The sequence below is a fragment of the Chenopodium album genome, chromosome 9, assembly GCF_948465745.1.
Source record: "Chenopodium album chromosome 9, dcCheAlbu1.1, whole genome shotgun sequence".
Lineage (NCBI taxonomy): Eukaryota > Viridiplantae > Streptophyta > Magnoliopsida > Caryophyllales > Amaranthaceae > Chenopodium > Chenopodium album.
Genome location: NC_137842.1, coordinates 64,219,776 through 64,244,756, shown reverse-complemented (window position 1 = coordinate 64,244,756; position 24,981 = coordinate 64,219,776). Strand labels below are relative to the sequence as shown.

The 24,981-nt window shown below is 32.3% G+C and overlaps 3 protein-coding genes across 4 annotated transcripts; all 3 read left to right on the top strand.

The window, feature by feature from the left end:
• The first annotated feature begins 1,824 nt into the window (after positions 1-1,824).
• Positions 1,825-9,691, top strand: LOC145560152 (protein NUCLEAR FUSION DEFECTIVE 4-like). Of its 2 annotated transcripts, none has more exons than XM_081621414.1 (2): positions 1,825-2,209; positions 7,988-9,691. In XM_081621414.1, exons 1-2 carry the CDS (start codon positions 1,840-1,842, stop codon positions 9,421-9,423), a joined length of 1,806 nt encoding a protein of 601 aa, XP_081477540.1. In that variant the 5' UTR covers positions 1,825-1,839; the 3' UTR covers positions 9,424-9,691. The 2 variants fall into 2 exon arrangements, with proteins under 2 accessions (XP_081477540.1, XP_081477539.1); XM_081621413.1 differs by lacking the exon at positions 1,825-2,209 and adding an exon at positions 5,462-5,868.
• A 1,995-nt stretch (positions 9,692-11,686) lies between these two features.
• Positions 11,687-14,924, top strand: LOC145557931 (protein NUCLEAR FUSION DEFECTIVE 4-like). Its single transcript, XM_081619107.1, has 2 exons — positions 11,687-12,065; positions 13,492-14,924. The coding sequence occupies exons 1-2, from the start codon at positions 11,687-11,689 to the stop codon at positions 14,922-14,924; spliced, it is 1,812 nt and encodes a 603-aa protein (XP_081475233.1).
• Positions 14,925-19,464: 4,540 nt separating this feature from the next.
• On the top strand, positions 19,465-23,148 carry LOC145560151 (protein NUCLEAR FUSION DEFECTIVE 4-like). The gene is made up of 2 exons (XM_081621412.1): positions 19,465-19,886; positions 21,129-23,148. The coding sequence occupies exons 1-2, from the start codon at positions 19,514-19,516 to the stop codon at positions 22,562-22,564; spliced, it is 1,809 nt and encodes a 602-aa protein (XP_081477538.1). The 5' UTR covers positions 19,465-19,513; the 3' UTR covers positions 22,565-23,148.
• The last annotated feature ends 1,833 nt before the right edge of the window (positions 23,149-24,981 follow it).

The following is a 24,981-nucleotide window of genomic DNA, read 5'->3' as shown; positions in this document are numbered from 1 at the left end:
ATCAGGTGAGCTCTACGGATGATCACCATGATTCTCATGTACCTTCTGTACAACCCCATGTTGATGTAAGGTAAACCAATAGCAATATAGCATTCACTTTACAATATTGGTTGTATAAGGTTAGATAAATGACTTTGTTGCAATATGATGATAGTGTGTTATTGAAATTAGCTTCAGATGATCAAATTATCTCATAAACTAAAATTAATCAATAAACCTAGTAGTTCATCCCCATATTAGATCGAAACCCACCAAATTAAACTCAAAATCAGATCGAAAATTGGAAGAACAAGTGATGATTGGGTCAAGTGAACCTAAATTAATCGAACCCAGAAAAATTGAACCTTGAATTACCCACGATTGATAAAATACAGATAAATTGGTAACTCAATCTATAATCATCCGACTAAAACTTCAATCAAGATGATCAATTTATTGGATTGGATACTTTCGCTGACCTCCTGTCTCATTCCCTATGCTATCTTATATTTCGCATTTTGTTTAGCCATGGAAGTATTAAGAGAAATTGAGAAGAAGAAGAACAGAGAATACGAATAGAATTGAGGGTTTAGGGTTTATATAAAGGGGTAATTGATTAAGGAGGGAAAGCAGCATATAACTTTGGAGGGAAGTGATTTTTTAGAAGGATGGGTTTGTAATTGTGTTATTAGTAAACCATGGTTAGTCAATAATTAGGTAAAGGTTTAATTAATGTTACCAGTAAATTATTATTACTAATTGGTGATTACCAATGATAATCCAAAATTTTGCATTCTACCATTGAGAAAAAACAAAAGTTGGGTGTTACCGGTGAGAATTTCCCTTTTTTTTTTTAGATATTAACATTAGAGTTAATTGTATTTAATTACATATTTACATTACATGCATCAAAGCAACAATTTGACATCAATTTAAAAACAACCACATGATAATGGTGCATTATATAGTTCAACTTCGGATTTTTAATTATCCATACGTGCAAAATAAAAAAAGGTGAAAGCAATTTAGTTTTTGATCAAAGGAGTAAAATTTCACAATCATTCTCTTATTCTCTAACTAACTAACTCAATGGCATGTTGCTTTTATTATGACTGCAATGTCTGCAAAAGTGCTTCACTATATTTATGTGTTGCATCTATTGTTGTCAACATATAAGTTGTCTTACATTGAACAAAGATGAGTAAAACTACCACTTTATAAACTAGTAGATCAGAGTTACTTATACTATCGCAAATTAGTTTCAAAGTGGTATCTCATTTAATTACGCTTGTAAGCGAATCGAAATCCCCCCTTTATTTAGTTACCTAGACATATTTCACTTCTTGTGTGGTATTATACGTGTTCAATTATAGTCTTCTTACACATAAGTATCAAGTCTAATGACAAGATCAATATTATTTGTAAGCAAGATAGCTACCACTTGTTATTAATTTTGATCTAAAACGTAACTAAATGACACAAGTATTTCATCATCAAATCGTGTGAACCATCGATGAAGTCAACCATAAAGTCTTTTTCCATCTATATATATCATGCACTATCATTCGTATATGACTTCCTGACTAGTCACATTTGGAACATTATTGTTCCAATTAATATACTGTGTATATATTATCATCATTATCACGATCATATACTTTTCTTTTGTCTAACTAACCTAATTTTAATACTACATGTCTAATCTTATTCGGTTATTTTCCTATATATACACATTTTCACTTCACATTATCCTTATTAGTAAGTTAAGGTCATCTCATTTACTCAATTTCTCAACGTATAGTCCTACATATATACTACAACTTAAATAACATATATCTTGATTAGTCTCAATAGCTAGCCATGACCGTTGGAGGCAATGGTGGGCTCCACTTTGTGGTACGAGTCATCACGGGGCGGTGGTTCATGGTGTTTTCCACCCTCCTAGTGATGTCCATGGCAGGGGCTACGTACATGTTTGGATTGTACTCGCCGGACATAAAAAGGTCCCTAGGGTATGATCAAAGTACGTTAAACCTCCTTAGTTTTTTCAAAGACTTGGGGTCTACGGTAGGAATACCCGCCGGTCTACTTATGGAAATCGCACCACCTTGGGTGGTTCTAACCGTGGGTGCGATCCTCAATTTCTTCGGTTACTTTATGATTTGGCTAGCTGTTTCAGGCCATATAGCCAAGCCTGCCGTTTGGCAAATGTGCCTCTATATTTGTATAGGTACGTGTTTTTAATTAGTATTGATATGTTATGTTACATGCATTTTATCTTCAAATATATATATTAGCATCGATTTTATGATATTAATATTTGACACCATCATTCGTAAATCGTAACAAATAGCTAATCTCATATATTATGTCATTTGCTTAATATTGCCAAATTGAGTAGTTATCTTCGTATATACGTTCGCTATTTTAATATTAGATAAGTGTTAGCATTTTCTCTTGTTGAATCACCCTAGTTGTATTAGTCAATTTAAGAGTTTAAAATTGAATTACATTGTAATTATATGTCCATAAATATAATTTTCTATAAACCTCAAATCCCGTGTTTACACGTAAGACCTTTCAACTCTTAAATCGTCATTTACAATATATTCATTGAGAGTGTATTTGCATCATAAATTATTGTTTGAAGAACTAAGAATTATTGTTATGTTGTGTAAATTACCTTTCTTATATACGGATATGAGTACTAGTTACAACATGTATATAAGACCTTTTTCCCAAATATTATACTAGTTTAGAAATGTAAACCTAGGAAGAGACACTAATATAATACATAACCATGCATAGAAAAGTAAGGAAGATTTGAACCCTACATCTCTAAGATAATAAGGTTACAAGTTTTATCAAGTGAGCCAGTCTTGTTTGGTACCAAGCTCCGATCGTCTCAATTTGCATCTTCCATTTGACCTTAAAATAAGAAATTTTTAATTAGATAAACAAGTGAAACAAGATTGAATAATATAATTATTTTACAGAGTATACTTAAAATGTCATTTCAAATAGTCTTTTATACGAGGGGAATTATAGTCTAATTAATTAGGTGATGTATTTGGGTTATATATTTCGTAGTTTAAATTTCAACAAGGATAGAATTATAAACGAAAGTAGGCAACGAATGAGCAAGAGGGAACACTGAACAGGAATTTGCCCCTCCTAAATTTACGAGATTGCAATATCAATAGTTTTCTAGACAACGGCATCAAGTGATTTTAAATTTAGTCTAGTGGAGACGCAATTTGCCTTTATAAAACCATTTTTTTTTCAAAAATAATGGTACTAGTATCATTTTGGATATGAGTCAATATATGACATATCTACATATTTTGTTTGACCCACGAATATACAGTAAAGCAACTAATGCCACAAGGCCCACAACTCACCAAATAATGTGACAGCTCTAGAGAAAGGGGTCTTCGAGATAATGCATCCATGTATGTATCAAATTGGCTAATTATATGGCTAGAACAGATTGACTTGTTTGATTTTAAAATCGTCTTAGCATCCCAAAATTCCACCATGCGTTCATGCATCCGACCACACACCAAATTTTAATTTAGGTTTTAAATGAGCAGTAAGATAGTTATAGATACAATAGTTTGCATTATGATGAATTTACATTTTTTTAACGGAGCTTTGTATGCTTTAGCAATTATATATATAGAATATAGCCTAATTCTTACTTTTTCGTAAATTTATATGTACTAAGACGGTTTTACATCGATCTAAGTAATCTACAAAACGATATTGAACTTAAAGAAAAGTAATCCTCCAATGTTCTCACGAAGGAAAACTTTTGTATACACCCGGTTTTCAGTAATTTACTGAACATCGGGTACACTTTTGTCAGATTTAGTGTCACTTTTGTCAAATTTAGTGTCACTTTTGTCAAATTTATCAATGAAGCATAAATAACTTTTATATATGTCAGGGTAACTTTTGTGAGTTTTAGTGTAACTTTTGCACATTTTATTGTCACTTTATAACGGATGTTTAGTAATTTACTGAACATCCGTTTTATTTAAAAGTTTGTCTCTCACGAAAGACCTCTTATTTATTAATTTTAACTTGTTCATTAATTTTAATATTACATCCGTTTTATATTATTTGCAGCGATTAGACATTTTTTCTCTCTACTTTATGTCAAATCGTTGCAAATAGGAGGTAGTATATATTCATATGTCATGTTTAAAATTATAAATGACCAATCCAAGCCCTCATATATACTTACGAGCAAGTAATAGCAATAATAAGTTTGTCATGTTGCGATTGGGGTAGCTGTCTACTTATGTCTGTTATATATTCTCTGTGATTGAGTTATTATTGGTTAGTCGGTTGTCAGTTAATGTTGCTTGTATTTTAATATTAAATGATATAAGAGTCGTCAAAGGTTTTTTTTTTTATGTCTTATTCTCAAATACTCACATCGTCCCGTTCCATTGAAAATGCCATAGGAGAATTATTTATTTTAATGTGCATAAACTACTACTACTACTAGGAAGCTTCATACAAATCTATAATAATGAAAAAAATGTAAAATTTAATATGGAGTAGTTTCCACTAAAGTAGTTTTAGATCCTATATTGGGTTGTTAGTGTCAACTTTTTTGTTTCTTTCTTATGAGTAGGACCTACCTTTGATTAACTCTTTCGCATTGTAGTCAAAACTTTGTGACTATGTTTTAGAGAAATGAGATTGAACTCGTAATCTTAAGAGTAGAAAATTGGACACGTAATTAGAACCTCTGCTCTATTCTCCTTTATATAATCTTTGTATAGTCATCTTCAATTTCATATGGCGTGATTTAGCTGATAATAAGGAGGGCATATTATTATAGGTAAGTTGATAAAGCATGAGCTTTTTCTATGCAAGTTTATCTTATTTGTAGTTAATTATAAATATCATTATAGAAATGAATATTAAACTATTAATCCACACATTGTCAGATCTTCATCAGTATAATTTCATTTCAATTAATCACATAATTTTTTTTAACCACTTTTGTATTAAAAAACCAACCAATTGAATAATACATCGAGAATCTTTGATAAAACAAAGTAAACTAACAACCCTAGTTAAAAGCGCATGATCATATTATATTAAAAGTAAGACAGCTAACAATTCATACAACAACTTGATGAGAAAATTGATTACATGACCTAAATAATTCAACCTCAAATCCTGCAAAATCTGTTTGAATTCAAACTTGCTCTCCAATAACATGGGCTAAGTCAACTATAAGGTCTCAATCTAGAAAAATATCCCAATAATAAACATTTTACAAAGAGAAAATTTGACCATTCACACTTTAAAACAACGTTCCTATATATGGTCATAATCTTATCTACTTGCACACATTAATTGATGATATTATACTAGTATACTACTATATGTGTAACATTATTTCTACATATATGTTCACTCTTACACTATAGTAAGCTCAACTTCAACTCTCCCTTCCTAAACAAATTAAGTAGCTTTTATTAGCGACGATGGTGGTTGATGGTGGCGGAGGTGGTGGTGGACTTAGTTTCGTAGTACGGGTCATAATGGGACGGTGGTTCATGGTGTTCTCCACCATCCTAGTGATGTCCGCGGCAGGAGCCACCTACATGTTTGGGTTGTACTCTAAGGACATAAAATCGTCCCTAGGGTATGATCAAACTACCCTTAACCTCCTTAGCTTTTTTAAGGATCTAGGGTCTACGGTAGGGATACCTGCGGGTCTATTGATGGAGATTGCGCCGCCTTGGGTGGTCTTAGCCGTGGGTTCTGTCCTTAACTTCTTTGGCTACTTCATGATTTGGCTCGCGGTTTCTGGCCGTATAGCCAAACCTTCGGTTTGGCAAATGTGCTTGTATATTTGCATAGGTATGTGTTTACTTTCTCTAGTTTATGCCTCTACTTAATTTTTTTAGAGTGCCAAAGCCAAAAAGCCTCTGCTTTCTCCAAAACTTTCTACAAAAATATGAAAAATCTTTACTTAAAGATCTCATATCTTTATATTTTGAAATTTTCATCATAATATAATACTTCGCATAATATAATGTTATACGGAGTATTATATTATGATAAAAATTTCAAATATCATATCATCATATTGATCGATTTTTTCTTCATGTTAATTAGCACTCAAAAGTTTAGGTTTATCTTTTAAAAGTATGTATGTGCATAGTTAGTTTTGTTATTCTAACTTATATTGCATCTTCAAAATTTATGTGGAGTTGGTAGAATCCATTTAGCTTTCAATGTGACCATTATTTTGAAATTTTGGAGTTCGAATTATATTATATTGTTGCTTGTTGGTGGGTAATTTACATTTGTTGAGTCGTCGGTGACTTTTAAACAAGGTGACTATTATTGGTGATACAACAATTGCATCTAGTCTAGTATACCAATATTATGCGTTACTTTGTATATTTTTCTTAGCATATACCATATCTAATTAGGACTCTTTTATACATTTATATCCTTGCACTTACATCATGTATATCTTTGAAAAGTCTTAGTAAGTAGCCCACACTATATTTAATGGCAAATGCCATTCATACTCTTCCTTGCCGGATGGTAATAAGAACTTTAGGCCTGTCAATAATATATAGACATGCAGTTATTACAATTTGATAAGGTTTGTCACATCTACATCTCGATCTAAATTAAGACAAGATGATGCATAAAAGTTTTTAAAATAATTTTTATAGTTTTTTTTTTTTTTTTTTTTTTTTTGCTCACGTTAGATTCAAACACAATTATGATCTAGCTAAACTAGCTTAGATTGATGTATGTCAAGAATAAAATTAATTAACACCGAGTGTACTCTACATTAATTAACCTCTTTCGTGACAATAGCCTAGACACCCTATAGGAATATCTAACGAATCTGATTAATAAGTCTCAAACAGTTACAACCTACACGTACTTACGACGTATTAATTACACTTATCTTAAATCTTATAAGAATATTTTTTATTTTTATGGCAAATATAAGAATAATTACTTGTAATTTTCAATAGCAATCTCTTGACATAATGAGCCGAGTGCCCAGGGACCATGGAGTCTATCTACCATCTACCTTGAACAACATTAAAAAGCAATAATTATGTATCAATCTTGAATAAATAATTAGTCTGGTTTGTTTGACTTTGTACTTAGAGAAGTAGCTACTTGATCTAATTCACGTGTATTGGCGAGCTAGCTAGTTACAGCCTACGTACAAGAACAACTGAACAAGTAGAAGTTGCGGCAATTTTTTGTCATTTTGCGTAAATGTAGCTGGAGATATTATTGTAAAGTTATATTAGTAATTACGGAGTAGTAGATAATGATTATAATAAATCCAATATTCTGAATCTTCAATATGCTTTTTTTTTTATTGTTCTAAGTACAGTGTTTGTTTTCTTATGGTGTATATTGCCAACTTTAATTAATGTTTGGTTTTTTTTTTTATGATTTACCAAAACTTATAAAAGGCTTTGTTTGATGCTTTGCTAGCTTATGTTTTATTAGGAGTTTAGGACTCCTATTACTCATTTTCCATTTTGGTTCCTTTTTTTTTTTTGTTCTATTCACATTGTTTTATTCTATTTTTAGTGTACACCTTTTATCTTTTCACCCTTTATTCTCATATTCTATAATTAACTTATTTCTGACAAAAATACACATTTTGTACATCATCTCTATAATATCATTTTACATTGTTTTACCTTCAATATAACATTACAGTGAAACATATATATATATATATATATATATAAGACAAATTTAACACAATCCGACAAAGCTATATTATTTTGTATATTATTTTAGTATAATATTGGTCAAACATGGTATAGCTGAATAGTGTAAAAGCCCATCACTCGAAGTGGTGCATGCAAGTATTAAAGTAGCGAAGAAGTTCAATAATAATATCACTTGTTTACGTGTTTTCAATCAAAGTTGAAATAGAAGATCTAAAATTAATAACTTGTACATTTTGTATTTTGACATGTAGGTGGAAACTCTCAATCATTTGCAAACACCGGTGCACTTGTTACTTGTGTAAAGAACTTTCCAGAAAGCCGAGGAGTGGTCTTAGGGTTGCTAAAGGGTTTTGTTGGTCTAAGTGGTGCTATCATAACGCAACTCTACTATGCATTGTATGGTGGGAAGAACTCCAAAGCCCTAATTCTCCTCATCGGTTGGCTACCAGCCGCGATTTCACTAGTATTCTTACGCACCATCCGGTTTATGAAAGTTGTTAGACAAAAAAATGAGGTCAAATTGTTCTATGAGATTCTCTATATCTCCCTTGGACTCGCCGGTTTTCTCATGATCATGATCATACTACAAAAGCAGTTAAACTTCAAAAGAAGTGAGTTTGTAGCAAGTGGTGTGGCGGTAGTCATTTTGCTCCTTTTACCTATCTTAACTGTGGTCAAAGAGGAAATTAGGCAATGGAATAAGAAGCGAGATTTGTTACAAAATGCTCCTAAGGTAGATGTGGTCGTAAACAATGGTGAGGATAAGGAAGACAAGGTTAAGGAGCTTCCTAATAAATCGACTCCTCTTGTATCCGATGAGGTAGTTGCAACATCAAGAGAGGCGGATTCCTGTTTTCAAAATATGTTCCGTCCTCCAGAGCGAGGAGAAGATTACACTATACTACAAGCGCTCTTTAGTATAGACATGCTCATTCTGTTTCTTGCTACCATATGTGGAGTTGGCGGTACATTGACCGCCATTGACAATTTAGGTCAAATCGGGACATCACTTGGCTATCCGACTAAAAGCATCAGCACCTTTGTGTCCCTAGTGAGCATATGGAATTATTTGGGTCGTGTCGTATCAGGTTTTTACTCAGAACACTTATTAAAGAAGTACAAGATTCCAAGGCCACTTTTTCTCACTTGCATGCTCCTACTCTCTTGTGTTGGGCACCTTCTAATTGCATTCAACGTCAAAAATGGGCTTTACGTTGCATCTGTGATTATTGGGTTTACCTTTGGGGCCCAATGGCCTTTACTCTTCGGTATAATCTCGGAGTTATTTGGGCTCAAGTATTACTCAACTTTGTACAACTTTGGGTCAGTTGCAAGCCCAATAGGAGGTTACATTCTCAATGTGAGGATAACGGGCCATTTATATGATAAGGAGGCCAGAAAGCAATTGGATTCTTTGGGCCGGCCCAGGATAAAAGGGGAAGAGCTAAATTGTGTTGGGCAAGAATGTTTTCGTTTAGCATTTCTTATAATCACAGCAGCAACTGTTTTTGGTATGTTAATTTCATTGATTTTGGTGGTAAGAACAAGAAAGTTTTATAGGAGTGATATTTACAAAAAGTTTAGGGATGCGGCCGTAGTAGAGGAGGATGAGTTGGTGGTAAATGGCGGTGCTATGGTGGCAACAAACGGAGCGAAAAAGGGGGAGACGACGAAGGTTGGAAGCTAAATGTGTTTGGTTGGGAAATTTTACAAAAACATATGGATAATGTAGTGTAATGGTCATATATTAAGTACATTATTAATGCATGAAATGCATGGTAGACTGGTCTGACCAAGAAGAAGAACGAAATATATCATTTATGTCTAGTGAATTTTTAAGAGATGACTATTGTAACGATGGTGAGTTAATATATAGATGAAGATAAAACACGATATGTTAATGTGTAAAGAGAAAATGTTGTATTAAAGTAACAAGTGTGACACTTTTATTTTTATTTGAAGCAGTTTTGTGCTCCTATTTTGGCATTTTGCCAATTCTCTTTGCAATCTAGTATTGGGTACAATGCTAATTTCTTTGTGATGCTAACGCGTATGAAAATTACGAAATATCAAGGATTAGAAATAATATGAATCAATCTCATGATATCCTGAAATCCAGAGGGAAGCTCTAACCACTTGAGCTATCCCTCACTCCCTATAACGTTTTATAATATGAATGTATTTGGGCACAATTGATTCTTATAAAATAATATTGCACAGGATAGAAATAATTAAGTCCAATTAATCATAGATTTTGATAAAGTATATATATATTAATCCTGGGCTTTAACTATTTGCTTAAATTTAAGTATTACTCTTGTACTTTGTAGTCATTTTATTATGTTAAAATAACCTAACATAATTATAATGTTAATCTAAAAATCTGTATGTAATAAGAGTATTACACGATTTATTTGCATTGTACTTATAATTGAAATGTCGGTGCAAAGTCGCAAGCTTTTTCAAATATTGGTGCACTTGTTACATGTGTGAAGAACTTTCTCAAGAGCCGAGGAGTTGTCTTAGCCTTTAGGCTTGCTAAAGGGCTTTGTTGGTCTCAGTGGCGCTATCATATCGCAACTCTACTATGCATTGTATGGTGATGATGATGGCAAAAATTCTAAGGCCTTGATCCTCTTCATTGGTTGGCTCCCTGCCGCGATTTCATTTGCATTCCTACATACCATTACGATCTGCTATATACCTCCCTTGGCCTCGCCGGTTTTCTCATGGTTATGATCATACTTCAAAACACCAAAACCTTCACACGAGGTGAGTACATTAGTGGTATAGCCGTTATTCTTTTGCTCCTTTTACCACTTTACACTGTGATTAAAGAAGAATACAAGGTACCAAAAAAAAAAAAAAAAAAAGTGGAGAGGAGTTGGAGAGTGTATCCAGAGTTAATGTTGTGGATTACTTTAGCCTATGTTATGATTACTTAATGAAAATCCGTGTTAATCATGATTTTGTGAATTGCCTTATAGGAGATTTGTTTGTTATATCTTATACATGCATAAATTACTATTGCTACGAAAGCATTATACAAATATTAATGTAAAATTACTATTTTTACACAACTCTGCTATCTTATTTTATAAAATGAAATTTTATGTATTTATAATTAAACAAATAAATTTTAAACTAAGGGTTTGTTCTCTTACATTGAAATTAAGTTCAGTTCAATTCAGTTCAACTCAGCTCAGTTCAGCTCAGTTTAGTTCAGTTCAAATTTTAATTTCCTTCTCTTATAAAATATTTAGTTCAGTTTAGTTCAGTCCAGTTCAGCTCAGTTCAGTTCAGTTCAGCTCAATTCAGTTCAGTTCAGTTCAGCTCAGTTCAGTTCAGTTCAGCTGAGTTCAGTCAATGAGAACATGCCCTAAGCTAAGCTATTGATATATACATTGTCAGATCTTCAATAATATAATCTCCTTTCAATATATTATTAAAGATTTTTTTAACCATTTTTTTTAGAAAACCAATCAATACATGAATCATATACATTAAGAATCCTTAATAAAACAAAATTAATAACTAACCTAGTGATAAGCGCATGATCAAATAATATTATAAGCAAGACAGCTAACAAGTTATTAAACTTATTAATTACATTACCTAATTAAATAATTCAACCTCAAATCCTTCAAATTCTGTTTGAATTCAAACTTTCTCCTCAATAACATGGGCTAGCTTAGGTCAACTACAAAGTCTCAATCTAGAAATTTTTCCCAAAAATTAACATATTACATAGAATAATTTTGACTATATATTCACATTTTAAAACAACGTTCCTATAAATGGTCATGATCTATCTAGCTACTTGCACATTAATTTACACTATACTACTATATGTGACCTTATATCTATACATACACTTTCACTAGCCCTCAATATAGTAATCTCAACTTCAACTCTCCTTCCCAAAACATATTAAATAGTTATTAGCGACGATGGTGGTTGATGGTGGTGGAGGCGGTGATGGACTTAGTTTCGTGGTACGGGTCATAATGGGACGGTGGTTCATGGTGTTCTCCACCATCCTAGTGATGTCCGTGGCAGGAGCCACCTACATGTTTGGGTTGTACTCTAAGGACATAAAATCGTCCCTAGGGTATAGTCAAACTACCCTTAACCTCCTTAGCTTTTTCAAGGATTTAGGGTCTACAGTAGGGGTACCTTCGGGTCTACTAATGGAGATTGCGCCGCCTTGGGTGGTCTTAGCCGTGGGTTCTGTCCTTAACTTTTTTGGCTACTTCATGATTTGGCTCGCGATTACCGGTCGTATAGCCAAGCCTTCTGTTTGGCAAATGTGCTTGTATATTTTCATAGGTATGTGTATACTTTCTCTAGTGTAAGCCTTCGACCTGTTTGGTACTCCTTCAGTCCCTTATTTAGATTTCTACTTCTCTCTATTATGTTAGGACTAAATGCTAGAAGTAGAAATCTAATCAAGGGACGAAAGGAGTAAATCTTAATGATATATGCATGTTTTAGTGTGCCGATAAGCCAAAAAGACTATTTTCTCCCAAACTTTCTAAATAATATAAAAAAATCTTTACTCAAAGATCTCACATATCTTTGTGTTTATCATTGTGAAATGCGTGAATGAATAGTTAGTAGATCATAATATAATGTTATAGACGTATTATGTTAATATCACAGCATCATATTGATAGATTTTTTTATTCATGTTAGCACAATAGCACTCAAAAGTTTAGATTTATATTATCTTTTTAAACATGCATATATGTTATATTGCATCTCATCATGTCCATTTAGCTTCAATGCGACCATCTTGTTCTGAAAATTTGGAGTGATATACAAAGTAAATTATATTGTCGGTGGGTAAGTTACCTTTGTTGAGTCGGTGACTTAATTATATTAGCCCATTAGGCAATTAAGGTAACTATTATAATGTAATACTTCGTAGATAAAAAATAATTAATCTTATAAGGTTTAAGATAAGTTTAATAATCAATACTCTTTTGTATGTATAGGTTGTAAATATTTGAGAGTTATTGATCAGACTCTTTAGGTGTTTATATCAAAGAGCTATTTTCCTATTTGCATTAATGTACACATGATGTTCATATGTTTTATTCTTGATTTAGATAAATCTAACCAACTTAAGATCTTGGTAAAGCTAAGGTTTATAATTATACTACTACTCTAAAACAAAGGGCTACTGAGTTTGAATTTTTAATGTGTAAGCGTTGAAAAGAATTAGGATTGATAGAAACTTAGAGACTTATATTCATTATTTTTTTAAAAAAACACTTCACCACAATCTATTTTTCTTGTATTTGGACTTGTTTATGAAAATATTTAGGCTTGACACGTGTCAAGTCATTGACTTTTGTTGACCGATCATGAATAAAAGAAAACAACTCACAAAATTAGGATTAAAAAAACAAATTAAATAGCTGAAATTTGGGATTAATATTACCTATTTTTCAATATTTTCTTATATTCACCATAATTGATTTAAACATAAGAGAACGGAGATAGTATACATCATATTAAGAAAAATTTAACAAAAATGCAAATTTTATTTTACCAAAGTATAAATTACAAATTTGGTCAAATAAAATGTGTGAATAGTGTAAAAGTCCTAAAACTCCGAATGGTGCAAGTATTGAAGAATGGAAGAAGTTTTATAAACACAATATCATTTGTGTGGATTGTTTTCTATCAAAGTTATTGTAATGGAGGATCAATAATTAATAACTCGAAAATGTTGTGTTTTGATATGTAGGTGGAAATTCTCAATCATTTGCAAATACCGGTGCACTTGTAACATGCGTGAAGAACTTCCCAGAGAGTCGAGGAGTAGTCTTAGGCTTGCTAAAGGGCTTTGTTGGTCTAAGTGGTGCTATAATAACGCAACTCTACTTTGCATTGTATGGTGGTCATAACTCCAAAGCTCTAATCCTCCTCATCGGTTGGCTACCAGCCGCGATTTCACTAGTATTCCTACGCACCATCCGGTATATGAAAGTTGTTAGACAAAAAAATGAAGTCAAATTGTTCTATGAGATTCTCTATATCTCCCTTGGCCTTGCTGGTTTTCTTATGATCATGATCATACTTCAAAAGCAGCTAACCTTCAAACGAAGCGAGTTCATAGCAAGTGGTGTGGCGGTAGTCATTTTGCTCCTTTTACCCATTTTCACTGTGGTCAAAGAGGAGTTTAGGCAATGGAAGAAGAAGCAAGAAGTGTTACAAAATGCTCCCAAGGTAAATGTCGTCTTAAACAATGGTGAGGATAACGAAGATAGGGTTAAGGATCTTCCTAACAAATCGAATCCTCTTGCATCCGACGAGGTAGTTGTAGCATCAAGAAAGGCGGATTCCTGTTTTCAAAATGTGTTTCGTCCTCCACCCCAAGGAGAAGATTACACTATACTACAAGCACTCTTTAGTATAGACATACTCATTCTATTTCTTGCTACCATATGTGGAACTGGCGGTACATTGACCGCCATTGACAATTTAGGTCAAATCGGGATATCACTTGGTTATCCAACTAAAAGCATCAGCACTTTTGTTTCTCTAGTAAGCATATGGAATTACTTAGGTCGTGTCGTGTCAGGTTTCTATTCGGAGCACTTGTTAAAGAAGTACAAGATTCCCAGACCTCTTTTTCTCACTTGCATGCTCCTACTTTCTTGTGTTGGGCACCTTCTAATTGCGTTCAACGTCCATAATGGGCTTTACGCTGCGTCTGTGATTATTGGGTTTACCTTTGGGGCCCAATGGCCTTTGCTTTACGGTATAATTTCAGAGTTGTTTGGACTTAAATATTACTCAACTTTGTACAACTTTGGGTCAGTTGCAAGCCCAATAGGAGCTTACATTCTTAATGTGATGATAACGGGCCATTTATATGATAAGGAGGCCACAAAGCAGATGAATTCATTGGGCCGACCCAGATTAGAAGGGGAAGAGTTAAATTGTGTTGGGGAAGAGTGTTTCCGTTTAGCATTTTTTATAATCACGGCAGCAACTATTTTTGGTATGTTAATTTCATTGATTTTGGTGGTAAGAACAAGAAAGTTTTATAAGAGTGATATTTATAAAAAGTTTAGGGAGGCGGCCGTAGTGGAGGAAGATGAGTTGGTGAAGGGCGGTGCTATGGTGGCAACAAACGGAGCGAAAAAGGTGGAGACGGCAAAGGTAGGAAGCTAAATGTTTTTAGTTGGGAAGTTTTTTTTAAAAAGTGATACGGATAATGTAGTGTAATGGTCATATATTAAGTACAGTAGGTTAGGTTCCGTGCAATTCCGTGCAATAATGCACGGTTGTTAAAGTTCCAATGTATGTCATATTTTTATAAAATAAACTCTTGCTATATTGATTTGGTACAATTAAAGCAATTTACGTTTTAGCCAATCTATATTTATCTTATTAAAAATTTACATTAAATAAACTTTAACCAAATGGTAGACTGGTATGACCAAGAAGAAGAATGAAATATATATGTCTAGTGAGTTTTTAAGAAATGACTATTGTTAGTTTGTTACGATGGCAAGTGAATACATAAATGAAGTTCAAACACGATGTATTACAATGTAAAAAGAAAATTATGTATTAAAGTAACAAGTGTGACACTTTTATCTTCGATTTGAAGCAATTGTGCTTTATTTTTGCTACTTCTCTTTTGCAATCTAAGGTTTAGTACACTGCAAATTGGTTTGTAGTAGCGCCTATGAAAATTACGGAATTTCAAGGATTAGTTCGTGTTGCATAAGAGCTATTAACTATAAGAGACATGTTCCACTAGATCAACATTTTATATATAAATTTCATATATCTGTTGTAATTAATTAATGTACCATATAAAAAAATATCACTATGTTATTGTATTATACAAGTATAATAAGGAAAAAAAAAAACCTACTTTAAGTTCACTGCTTCAAAGGATCACAAATGGTACAATTTAGAGTAATTGTGAGTCGTCAGAAGTCAAACTTTTGTTTTTTTGGACAGAACAAAAGTCAAACTTTAGATGCGCATGAATCAACTCCGCCGCTTTGAAGACTTAGGCCCTGTTCACTTCACCTTAAAAAAATAATATTAAGTAAAAATAATTTTTGTTCAGTAAAAACAAGTTCAGTTCAGTAAAATTTAGTTTTCATAAAGAAGAAAAATAATAGAAAATCAGCAAAAAAATAATAATTTCAGTTCAGCAAAAATAATTTCAATTCATTAAAATTAATTTAAGTTCAGCAATTATAATTTTATTTCAATAAAAATAATTTCGGTTCGGCAAAAATAAGGTGAAGTGAACGGGGCCTTAAAACATGTAATAATTTGATTGTATTTGGGCATTATTGATTCAAACAAAATAATACTTCACAGGATAGAAGGAATTGACCATAGTTATTGATGTATGTATATAATCAATCCTACACTTTAATAATCTGTACTCCGTATAAGATTTTGGTTATATTCATACTCTAACATGATGTCAAGAACCAGCTGATAGAGTATAAAACATATTTATGGGCCTCAACCATCAACTTAAGCTTTTGGTTGATGGTTGAGGCTCATGAATATGTTTTATACTCTATCATAATAAAAAAGTTATGGGTTCAAATCTCATTTATATCTCTCCTCTAAACAAGTGAGATTTATTTTGTTTGATGATTTTAGAAATAGAAAGATTATCAAATTCTTGTCAATAAATGCATGGAAGAAATAAAGCAGCAGCATGCCATGACCGCAATTTTGGCAACTTTAGCTAATCAGCCGGTCAAATGGTCAATATATTCATCATTTATGTACATTAATGTGCGTGGGCAAGTCCGCAAGTCAAAATAGAAAAGTACTCCTCCCGGTTTTTTTTTTCCATAAAAAAAAATATAAAAAATTTAAAAAAACCTAATGAATTGGATATATCTAATGTATCATATCATATAACTAATATATAAAGCTAAACTTTTAGCCAGGTCACGAAATAATGACACTTGGCATTCTAACTTTTCGCCAAGTGTCGCGCCACCTTGGATAGATTTAAATAGATTCATAAGATAAAAAAGTTAGTTAAAAAATTATTTTTTCAATCAAATTAGGATAGAATTTTAAAATAAGATGTTTAGTTTAGAGTTTTATTTTCGATAAAATACCAAATAATAAATTAACTTATAATTAGGCCACAAGACAACATCATATAGCATTTTAACTTTACGCCAAGTGTCGTATATAGATAGACTTTGTAGAAAAAAAAGTTAATTTAGAATTCTATGTTTAATCAATTAAATTGAATTATAATATAATTTTATCTTAAAATTCCATAAACAACCCGGGCATTGCACGGGGCACAAAACTAGTATATATATAAAGGGGAGTTTTTTCCCGAGTTTTTAGAGAGCCACGTAGGATCTTATTTTTCTCAGCGCGCCATGTAGGATTATAAATTTTAGTAGTAGCCAATTAAATAAGAGATTATTAATTTCTTTTAGAATTAAATAATTTAAATGTCATGTAAGCAAAACTGGCGAATGAGATTTTTAAGTTTAAATTAATTAAATATTATATATTATCTTTTAATATTAGGAATTTTATTTAAATATATAACAAATTTTAGGCTCATAAATTCAAAAAAAAAATATTATTTAAAAAAAATCAAACAAACCGTGCATCGCACGGGCTTCATCTAGGTGTTTACATTGTTTTTTAAAAAAAATATTTTTCATATTTTAGGCTCATAAAACTAATATAATAACAAATTTTTATTTTGATATTAGGAATTTTATCTAATATTCTAAAACTAATATAATAACAATTTTAATCACATATATATGAAAAATATTTTTTTTAAAAAAAATACTGACAAACCGTGCATCGCACGGGATATATATATATATATATATATATATATATATATATATATATATATATATATATATATATATATATAATGTAAACAAGGTTTTTTAAAAAATGGGTGCAAGTAGAAAAAGCAAATCAAAACAAGAGAAATGATGTTAAAACTAAATGTTTGTAAGAGTAAGGCATGTTCTCTTCACCTTAAAGAAATAATATTAAATAAAAATAATTTCAGTTCAGTTCTATAAAATTAAGTTCATTTCAGTAAAAATAATTTTATTTCAGTAAAAATAAGTTTAGTGCGGTAAAATTAGGCTCAGTTCAGTAAAAATAATTTCAGTTCAGTAATAATAAGTTTAGTTCAGTATAATTCAGTTTTCTTAAAGAAGAATTATAACAAAAAACCAGTAAAAATAATTTCAGTTCAACAAAAATAATTTCATTTTAGTAAAATTAATTTAAGTTCAATAAAAATAATTTAAATTCGGCAAATATAATTTTGATTCTATAAAAATAATTCCAGTTTAGCAAAAATAAGGAGATGATAACGGAGCCTAAGATAAATAACTAAATTAAAGTGAATGAAAACAAAGGTAGAATATTATATGGTATAGTGAAAGGGATTAAAACCTTAAATTGAAAAGTGGGCAAATGTAGAGGTCTAGAGGAGGTATATATATTTATTAAAACTTGTTTAAATGAATATGTTACGTATAATTAATTAAAATTAAACAAGTTGTAATACAAGTAGCAATTTTGTATTTTTGTGTAATATAATTAGTACTCCCGTGCACGGCATATAATGAATTAAACACAATGAAAGAATAATAGGTGAAGTGATTAGTGACAAGATCATGGTCATTATATTTGACCTGGCCTGCCTTAAACATCATCTAATACTTGGTGAATATAAGTCTAGTGAGTAGTGACAAGAGCATAAAATCGGGTGAAAGTTTCATTGTTTGATTCTTTTTTTGTGGAAATAAAGTTAGTAAGCTAGCACTCTTCAATTTTTCTAGAAGGTCATTCTACGGTCTCTATCCTTAAAATCTTAAAGCACTTTCTAAGGTATATGTAAAATATATTCGGGTATTTTAATTTTAATTATTGGTTTTTACATCTGGGCGCACAGTATATAGAAAATCTAGACATAAAAGCTAAAACAAATAAATATTAATGTAAAACGAAAATAATACTCCGTAGTTAAAATGATTATTATTAACAATAAAACCTCAAAGCAACAAAAAATTTTGTAGTTTAAACAAAAATATCTCCACGTCCAAACCCATAATCAAATGAAATAACATATCACCTAAAACCCAAAAACATATGCTGTTATTTTGACCAAGTGCATCATGAGCATTGTGCACCCAAGTGCAACAATTAATTTGCATTTTAATTCTACGTAAGCTTATTTTGTATAGTAGTAAATAATCTACCTTAAATCTATAATACTTATTGGTCTACTCCTATACATGTCCTTCTAATTGATTTCCTTTTTAATATAGACAATATTACTCAAACTTATTGATTCTTAACCAATAGGATTAAACTAACCATTTATCATAGTAATTAGCAACAAAATAAAAGCATGCAAACCCTCTTATTAAACCAAAGTTTTTATTCCTTTAAGAGCTCAACATGTAACAACACTAAGGTCCCTCACTTTGTTCATCCCAATAGCTAAATCATTACTGTATAATTCTGACTAATCAAACTTTTAACGTATAAACTGGTCCACTATATCGATCAGAAGATCACTATCATCATTTATGTTTCTCACATCAACATGTTCGTTGATAGTCCTTGTTACCACTAGTATTTGCTACTATCTATAAACCTACCTTTTCCACACATATTTTCACATCATTTTTATTAAACTCAACTATATCTCCCTCTCAAGTCTCAAACATAAAATCCCATAATCTTAGGCTAGACACCTAATCATGGTGGTTGAAGGCGGTGGTGGCCACCCCCACTTGGTGATGCGTGTCTTAACGGGGCAATGGTTCATGGTGTTTTCCTCCCTCCTAGTGATGTCTACGGCAGGAGCCACGTACATGTTTGGGTTGTACTCTAAGGACATAAAAAAATCCTTAGGGTATGACCAAAGTACCCTTAACCTCCTTAGTTTCTTTAAGGACTTGGGATCCATTGCCGGGGTGCCCTCAGGGCTACTAATGGAAGTCACCCCGCCTTGGGTGGTTCTAATCGTTGGTGCTGTCCTCAATTTCTTTGGTTACTTCATGATGTGGCTCGCCGTTACTAGTCGTATCCCTAAGCCCGCTATTTGGCAAATGTGCTTGTACATTTGTGTAGGTATGTGTTTATTATTATTCAATAGTAATCATGTTTATAATATGCACGCATTTAAAAATTATATGATCCATATTTATGTTTTCAAGTAAATTTTTGGCTCTTAGTATTATGAGAGATACCTTATCCTTACGTATGCACTTTTGTCTTCGATTGAACTTTTGAAAAATACATGTATAATGATTATAAGATATATGGTTCAAAAAAATTTAGCCTCATTCATATAAAATTGACTTTATCTCTTTATCTTTGCTTGGAATTCTGAGGTCTTGGATTGATGCTATAACTGTTTACATCTTTAACAAGTGACCACAAGAGAGTTGTTTTGGTCCCATGAGTTAGGCTAGTGAACTGTTGACACCATTCACGATCATTTAAACAAAACGGGGTAGGACCAAAAAAGTGAAAAACAACGTGATTTGTCTATCACTAATTATTTATAAACCAACTTTCGAAAAGTATAGTGTCAACTTAATTAAAACATATCTTTATTTTGTAAACATGTACACTTTAAAATAGTTCGTTGTCCCGTATGTTTTTTTACTTTTTTTGGAATTTAATCATTAATCACAATTCATGTGCATTTAAATCTATCTTTGTACTTTTGTTTCAAAAAAAATAAAAAAAAAATTAAATAATAAATAAAAAAAATCTATCTTCGTAATTGCTAATTAGCTAAGGTAATTAGTTTAATTAGAACCATGGCAATTTTTACATCTGCATCTTAAGTTAGTTTTTAAAAAGAATTATCATCACCCTTGTTTCGATAATGTAAGTTTTGTACAAGAGACATGAAAGTTTTGATTATTCGATAGAACCATATACGAAGTATATAACATGTGGGACTGGTAGCTAGTGTTATTAAATAGAGATGTCAATTCAGATCATTCAATCAAGTTTAATTTGATTGGGTCTAATTTTGAATTGTGTCTATTTCAAAAACTAGTATAATATGTTAAGAAACATGTAAATAAATTTCAAAAGTCAAGATGTTTAAAATCCTAATTTGAAATGTCAAACTTTCCATAATTTTGTGAACCAGTATTTCTACACCCCGGCCCTATCATTCTTTGGTTGAACACCGATTTAATTTGATCAACAAACAAGTCAATACGATATAAGATTTTTCCTTAGTCTTTTGCTAAGTCCGGACAAAGGCGCTACATTTTTTGACTAATGGTGTTCTAATAGAATTTCACTAATTTAACACTAATAATAATGTCATGTTTATACTTGTATATGTAGGTGCAAACTCGCAAGCCTTTTCAAATACTGGTGCACTTGTTACTTGTGTAAAGAACTTCCCCGAAAGCCGAGGAGTTGTCTTAGGCTTGCTAAAGGGCTTTGTTGGTCTAAGTGGTGCTATCATAACGCAACTTTACTACGCATTGTACGGTGATAATGGTAAAAATTCCACGGCCTTAATCCTCTTCATTGGTTGGCTACCTGCCGCGATTTCATTTGCATTCCTACGTACCATCCGATATTTGAAAATTGTACGTCGAAAAAATGAGGTAAATGTCTTCTATGAGTTGCTTTATATCTCCCTTGGCCTAGCCGGTTTTCTCATGGTCATGATCATAATTCAAAACACCAAAACCTTCACACGAGGTGAGTACATTGGGAGTGGTATAGCAGTTATTCTTTTGCTTCTATTACCTCTTTACACCGTAATTAAAGAGGAATACAAGGTACAAAAGACGAGTAGAGAGGAGTTGAAGCGTGTATCTAATGTTGATATTGTGGTAAACAATGGTCAAGAGAAGGAGCATGAAGTTTTGGGTGTTTTAAACTCGGCGCCTCATTCATCTGTGGTTGAGTTGCCTGAGAAACAAAGAGAGGCAGACTCATGTTTTCAAAACATATTTCGTTCTCCAGATAGAGGAGAGGATTACACCATACTACAAGCGATTTTCAACATAGACATGCTCATTTTGGTGATCACTATTATAAGTGGACTTGGTGGCACATTGACAGCCATTGACAACTTGGGCCAAATTGGTATGTCACTAGGGTACCCAGCTCGTAGCATTAGCACTTTTATATCCCTAGTGAGCATATGGAATTACTTAGGTCGTGTCGTGGCAGGTTTTGGTTCGGAACACTTGTTAAAGAAGTACAAAATTCCAAGGCCTCTTGTGCTAAGTTTTACACTATTGCTCTCTTGTGTTGGACATCTTCTCATTGCTTTTGATGTTAAAAATGGGCTTTACATTGCAACCGTAGTTATGGGGTTTACTTATGGGGCCCAATGGCCTTTGCTATTTGCCATTATCTCTGAACTGTATGGGCTTAAATACTACGCAACTTTATACAATTTGGGTACAGTGGCAAGCCCAATAGGAGGTTACATTCTCAATGTGAGACTAACAGGCTACTTATATGATAGAGAGGCCCAAAAGCAAATGCAGGCCTTGGGCCGGATCAGGAAAAAGGGTGAAGAGTTAAACTGTAATGGGCCAGAATGTTTTCGGTTGGCATTTTTTGTGATCACAGCAGCTACTATTTTTAGTATGTTGTTTTCATTGATATTGGTGGTTAGAACAAGAAAGTTTTACAAGAGTGACATTTATAGAAAGTTTAGGGAGGCGGAAAGTACGGTGGAGGCTGAGTTGGTAGGTGGTGTCGTAGTATCGGATGATGGAAGTAAGAAGCCGGAAATGAAGGTGGCAAATGGGTAGGAAATATGGTTGTTTATAAATAAGACGGATCTATCAGGTTGTAACCCTTTACATATCAATATGATCCTTATTAGTCGTAAGGATCCTTTGAAATGGGGCAGACGGACATTTATCATTTTAGGAATTTAGGTGTGCCATGAATATAGTGTGCTCACGTGTATTATTATCTCGATTGAGAGGTGTACTGTTAACAAAAAATTATCGTAGACTAATGCATTGTATACTAGAAATAATAGTATAAAAATAAATTGAAACATGTGTTAGGATTGAGGTCATGCATATGTATGTAGGGCTAATGGTTAGCCCGTGTAATCGTGTATTCATAGTTGGATCACTTTGATCATTAGGTGCATCAGACTTTGAGTAATTCTTATAGTAGAGTACTACTTACTCCATATAGTATAAGAGGATCTCCTAATAATCGTGTTATCACATTGCTTAGCTAACATATAACATGACATTATAGTAAACGATCTAATACGGACTATACTTCGTTGTTTTTACTCGTGTTGTACTCTTACTAGAGTACTAGTAATATTATGTACTTTTGCCTGGCAAGGTTGCATTATTTATACTATCTCCGTTACTTATTATGTGCAACAAAAGGGTATTATTTGTGAGACATAGAATATTCTTTTGTTGCACGTAATAAGAAACGGAGGTAGTAATTCGTATAATGTATATGTAATAAATTTTATACTTTTTTAACCTCTTTTAATATACTTGCTTCTATATATTTTTGTTGGTAACGTAGTATATATATTTTAACTTTTTATTTGGTTTAATATTGCATTTTAACCAATATTGGTAATTCATAAACAAAGTCAGGTATTACTTCATTGTGTTTCGCGTTAAACATGATTAAAGCAAAACCACAAGATAAAACATCAATGATCATCTTTCTTCTGGTCCATGCATTAAATATTTCTACATAAACGACTTGTTTTGAGTGATCTTTCTATGATTATGTTAAAGACGACATCTTCTTGTTTTCCTTTTCCCTTTTTCTTTTTTCTTTTCTTTAAATATTTGTTGTAGTCCCCATTTTCTTACAAAAATTATTGTTCTATTTTTCAATTTGCTTATAAAGTCTTCAGAATTTCTTTTATTATTATCTTTCTCCAACATATATACAAAAGGATAATATATTCCTTAACAACGAACTTTCGCTCCCTCTTATTATTTTATTTATTTGATCCGAAAAACTCTCACATGTCACAAACAATGGTCGAGAGTAACAACAATAAAGTAATATTGTTTATAAAAATAAATAAAACAATCTTTAAGAAATGAAAAGAGTACGTACTATAACTGAAACATTGTAATTGTCTATAACTCGATAAGAATGAGTGGATGACAAATTTTTTTTTGCAAATTAAAGGACAAAGTTATTATTTTCTCAATTATTTAGTGTGATGGTATGATCATATATGATGTGCGCACTGACGCATTATGATATGAAGTGATGATAATCAACAATGAAAGTTTCTTATTTTGTTCCCCATTAAACATATAAACGACAAAAAGGAGATTGGATACATAGATGACTTAGTCACATAAGATCTTCCCTAGCTTGTTGGATACAAGTATAAAATAAATGCAAAATTCTCATTGGTAAATAACTTAATAAACAAGTGTGGATATCAAATTATCAATACACGAATATACATATATAAATATATTTGATGCGAGGTGTTGTACGAATGACAAAAGAGGAAATCATATATTCATATGTTTATGCTTTTTATTACTCTGTAGACGTATGACTTTAATTAATTATTATTACTTGTAATAGTAGGATGTATAGTTTTGAATACCTGTATTATATTTTGGCAAGATAATCTTTTTCGATTCTAGGGTCTTTCTTTTTTTTTTTTTTCCTTTTTTTTTTAATGTGGGCAAAAGTCACTTCTCATTAATTAAATTATACACAAATTATTGGGTGCGGACTCAGTCTGCACTTAATAGTAGTTAGTGCGGCAAGAAGGAATTGGGAGCGACATAGGTGGAGTTCGCAATTGCAGGTTGCAATTGCCGAAAAGTACGCCGTGAAACTCCATATCCATTGCAACGAAGGAGTAATTGTCGATCAAAGATCGGATCAACAAAACCTTAGATTCAAGATTATCAGACCATACCTCACTTTGTTGCAAGATTATCAGGTCAAAATTCAAAGATTGAATCTGATAATCTTAAAACACTACCCTCTGATTCAAGATCGCAAGGGAGGTGCGATTCGCTGGTGCAGGTCGCTGCGGAGGTGCAATACGTTGGGGGAGTTCGTTGGTGGTGGTGCGATTAGCTGGTGGAGTTCGCTAGTGGTGGTGGTGCGATTTTGGAGGGATCGTGGGTTAGTGCAGTGAGTGAGGTTAGGGTGGTGGCTGGTTGATGGTGGCGTGAGGTTAGGGTGGTGGCGT

What these genes read in the sequence shown, in the direction of transcription:
- LOC145560152 (XM_081621413.1), top strand. Translation starts at nt 5,490, where the DNA reads ATGGTGGTTGATGGTGGCGGAGGTGGTGGTGGACTTAGTTTCGTAGTA. An exon ending in GTGCTTGTATATTTGCATAG is followed by an intron (nt 5,869 to 7,987) that starts GTATGTGTTTAC and finishes TTTGACATGTAG; the next exon opens with GTGGAAACTCTCAATCATTT.
- LOC145557931 (XM_081619107.1), top strand. Translation starts at nt 11,687, where the DNA reads ATGGTGGTTGATGGTGGTGGAGGCGGTGATGGACTTAGTTTCGTGGTA. An exon ending in GTGCTTGTATATTTTCATAG is followed by an intron (nt 12,066 to 13,491) that starts GTATGTGTATAC and finishes TTTGATATGTAG; the next exon opens with GTGGAAATTCTCAATCATTT.
- LOC145560151 (XM_081621412.1), top strand. Translation starts at nt 19,514, where the DNA reads ATGGTGGTTGAAGGCGGTGGTGGCCACCCCCACTTGGTGATGCGTGTC. An exon ending in GTGCTTGTACATTTGTGTAG is followed by an intron (nt 19,887 to 21,128) that starts GTATGTGTTTAT and finishes TTGTATATGTAG; the next exon opens with GTGCAAACTCGCAAGCCTTT.